We start from the raw sequence: 3,733 nt of genomic DNA, 5'->3' as shown, positions 1-3,733 counted from the left end.
CCATAAAAAAACAGTGGCGCCACAGTACTCCCCCCCAACTTAAGAGGAACACCCAACTAGGCTGGGAATTCTAAGGGGTGGGTTTTTTTTGCCCCCCCAGTCGAGGTCAATGTCGGCATGACGTGCGCCTGTATCCCCACTTTGAAGCCCCTCATCATCAAGATTCTTCCCGCCATGATCATCGATCCCAACGGCACGCGGCACAGCGACAGCAATAAGGAGGACTCTCTCAACAGCCCCGTCCGGGATCGCCACGGCAGCGATGGGATCGTCCCTCCGGAAGCATCCCCTCACGCCAACCCGGCCGGAGCTCCGAGTGCAGAGAACTCAGGCGCTGCCGGCATGACCGCTCTAGATTTCCTGACGGTGCCGTCCGGCATGAACGCAACGGGCGACGACGCTGACGGCGATGACCCGCTGCAAAGAGTCCGCACCGCCCGGACTGTGTCCACTATGGGTACACAGCAAGAGAATATGCTGTACTTTGGCTTCGTTAACATGAAGAGGCCGAAGAGCATGATCAAGTGCAACGCGACCGATTCTTTCCGCTACTGCCTCATGGTCACCGTACTTTTCCTTCTCTGGGGCATCTCGTACGGACTGCTCAACACGCTTAACAACGTCGTCTCAGCCGTCTCGGGTATGTCCGTCGCCGAAACGCTCGGTCTCACCAGCGCCTACTTTGGAGGTGGTTACTTCTTTGGCCCTTTGATCGTGGGTGAGTGGATTTTGCGACGCGATGAACACCACAGGGTTCACAGGAAGAAGAACAACAGCTCCGCTGAGAGCGTGGGCGGATTCAAGGCCACTTTTATGGTCGGTCTCTGCTTTTACGGCGTCGGGACCATCATTTTTTGGCCGTCGGCCGTCATGAAGTCTTGGGGCGGCTTCCTGCTCAGCAACTTTGTTGTGGGGTTCGGCCTGTCCATCCTGGAGACGGGTGCCAACGCATTCTTGATCCTGTGCGGACCGGCGCAATACGGCGAGACACGGCTCTGTCTCGCGCAGGGCATCCAGGCCGTCGGCAGCGTCCTCAGCGGACTGCTGGCGCAGAAGGTCTTCTTCACGGACATTGACCAAGACGGCTACACCAGCTCGCTGACGCTGCTCAATGTGCAGTGGACATATCTAGCCATAACGCTCCTCTGCGTCGCGCTCGCACTCTTCTTTTACTACATGCCGCTCCCTGAGGTGGGCGACGCCGAGCTGCAGGAAGCTGCCGATCGCCTCCCGGTGAACACGCAACGACGAACGAGCTTCTTCGGCTGGCAATTGCGCACCGTGTCGCTCGTCCTCGCCGTCATGGCGCAGTACACGTACATTGCGTGCCAGGAGTCCAACTCAATCTTCTTCCGATCTCTCCTCATCTCGCTGCTGCCGAAGCAAGAAGAATCGGGAGCCGGTGCGGCCAATGCCGACACGAACCCAGGCGAGGACTCGAACCGGCCGCCGGGACTCCATCTCGGCATCCCGGACTACGGGCTCGTCGCGCACACGGCGTTTGCCGTCTCGCGCTTCCTCGCAGCGTGGCTGACGTACATGGCGGTCAAGCACACTCGGTTTCCCAAGCCTCGAACACTGCTCGGTATCTCGGTCGCGGGCTCATTTGTCATGGCTCTGTTGACGGTGGTGCTCCGACCGCGGAATCCGAACCATCTCATGATCCCGGTGATCCTGTTCTACTTCTTCGAGGGCCCGTGCTGGCCGCTGATCTTCGCCATTGGGCTGCGAGGCCAGGGCCGACGCACGAAGCGGGCAGCTGCCTTTATCACGATGGGTGGATCGGGGGCTGCCTTCTTCCCGTTTGTGCTGTGGGCGATTGTGGAGCACGGCGGACGGGTGCAGCTGGCGTTTGTGGTGATTGTGGCACTCTGCGTGTTGACGTTTGCGTACCCGCTGTTCCTCGAGTGCGTGCACGACGCGAGGATCATGACGGACCCGAGGAACACGGTCGTGCTGAGCGGCGGCAGCCGCGTGGCATCGCGGACGGGACACCGACGGGACGGCAGCGGTTTTTTCCACGAGCACGGTGCAGCGGCGAACGGGCACGACGCGGACGAGGAGCACGCGGATGCGCACGGACACGGCGGACGAGGGCTCGGCATCAAGGAGAAGGGCGTCCGCTTCGCAGACATGCTGGGGGTGCACCTGGGCGGCAAGAAGCGCGAGGGCAGCCAGAACTCAGGCGCGCCGCACGTGGAGCAATACGAGGGCGAAGGCGAGGGCGGAATCCAGCCTAGTCGTCAGCAGCAAGACGAGCAGCCGCAGCCGCAGCCGCCTTGGTCGCAGACAGAACCTCCTGTATGAGGAGGAAGGGGGCATGGAAGGGAGGCATTGATTGATCATGGGCATGGGACAGCGAGCGATTTGATTTTGAGCCTCGTTCTTCAAGGGACGCTTGGAGCTTGGAGGCGACAGGGAGGGGGACCAGGAGTCGATTTTTCGTTGCATGATATACCCGGGAGCCGATGATGCTCACAGTGGCAGCCGGCAGCAGGCTGTTTGTAATGTAGTGTCTCGATAGAAAAACAAGACGCTCACCACTGGTTGCTGTAGGGGGACATGTGCTGTGAAGGTGAAGGTGGGTGGTGGGTTTTGACATGTGGCTGTGTTGAAAGGGATGGATCGTATCGTGGCTGGTTGCATGCCTGCTGCCATTCTGGGGCAAATTGGATGAAGGTGTCCAGGTTCCTACCTACCCACATGGTAGGTACCTATGTAGGTAGGTAGCTATGTAGGTAGGTACCTATGTAGGTAGGTGGTAGGTAGGTACCTAGGCAGGTGCAGTGAAAATAAAACAAGGATTAAGGCACAGTGCCAGTGCCGGGCAGTGGCAGCGGCTGTCTGGGCCAACAACGATGCATGTTGGTGAGGAAATGGAAGGGAAGGCAGGCACCTTTTTGGGAACCTCCTGACTTGTCAGCGACGACCCATGTTCTGTTGTTCACTTGGACATCGCCATTTGCCTCTCTCCCTCTCCCTCTCTCTCCCTCTCTCTCTCTCTCTCTCTCTCTCCTCCCCACCCCCTCCTTCTCCTCCTCTCCTCTCCTCTCCCGACATTGCTCTCTCCTCGCGCACCGTCGAGACGCTTCGGCTCCTGTCGACTCGACGTCAATTGGACCCCCCCGCGAGCCCTCCCTCCTACCGAGCCATCCGACTTGTACTTCCTCCACCTTGTCTTGTCTGCACGACATCTGTCGAGATAGACAGATAGACAGACAGACGATTCTTTCCTTCGAAGACCGACGACGACGACGACGACAATCCTCCCTCATGATCGCTCGTCGAGTTTTCGACTAGACCCTGCGCCTGCGCCTGAGCCTGAGCCCGAGTCGGAGCTGAGCCGACTCGACTCGACTCGACTCGACTCGACTCGACTCGACTCGCCTCGACCTCGTCTACACACACACACTCTCTCATACACCCCATTCGCATGACGATGCGCATACCGTTACCCAACAGCATCGCGGCATGTCGGCCAACGCGCCGCATGGTGCGGGCCATCATCACATGGATCCTGCTGACGGGTGTGTCCGTCTTCATCCTCATCAGCGGCTACCTCTTCCACGACGACATCCACTCCAAGAGCACCCGCTACCTCAACGGCGGCGCCGCCGACTACTTCAAGGTTCCCTACAACTACAGCGCCGCCGCCGACTACCACGTCATCGACTGGCTGATCCACGAGGCCCGCGCCAACCACGAACGCCTGCTTCACAAGCGCGCCCTCACC

At 59.7% G+C, this 3,733-nt stretch overlaps 2 protein-coding genes across 2 annotated transcripts in view; both read left to right on the top strand.

Moving 5' to 3' along the window:
• Window positions 1–2,307, top strand: part of VDAG_00065 (L-fucose permease) — a gene marked incomplete at both ends in the record, with an annotated part of 3,022 nt that extends 715 nt beyond the window's left edge. Inside the window, one exon of the mRNA XM_009651442.1 lies at window positions 101–2,307. Within this exon, the coding sequence (XP_009649737.1) occupies window positions 101–2,307 (2,207 nt within the window). The remainder of the gene's footprint in view (window positions 1–100) is intronic.
• Window positions 2,308–3,439: 1,132 nt separating this feature from the next.
• The window catches only part of VDAG_00064 (uncharacterized protein), a gene marked incomplete at both ends in the record, with an annotated part of 2,045 nt that continues 1,751 nt past the window's right edge, over window positions 3,440–3,733 (top strand). Inside the window, one exon of the mRNA XM_009651441.1 lies at window positions 3,440–3,664. Coding sequence (XP_009649736.1) covers window positions 3,440–3,664 — 225 coding nt within the window. The remainder of the gene's footprint in view (window positions 3,665–3,733) is intronic.

This window comes from Verticillium dahliae, genomic scaffold, assembly GCF_000150675.1.
Source record: "Verticillium dahliae VdLs.17 supercont1.1 genomic scaffold, whole genome shotgun sequence".
NCBI lineage: Eukaryota > Fungi > Ascomycota > Sordariomycetes > Glomerellales > Plectosphaerellaceae > Verticillium > Verticillium dahliae.
Note: the sequence above shows the minus strand (reverse complement) of the source record. Positions and strands in the feature narration are given on the sequence as shown.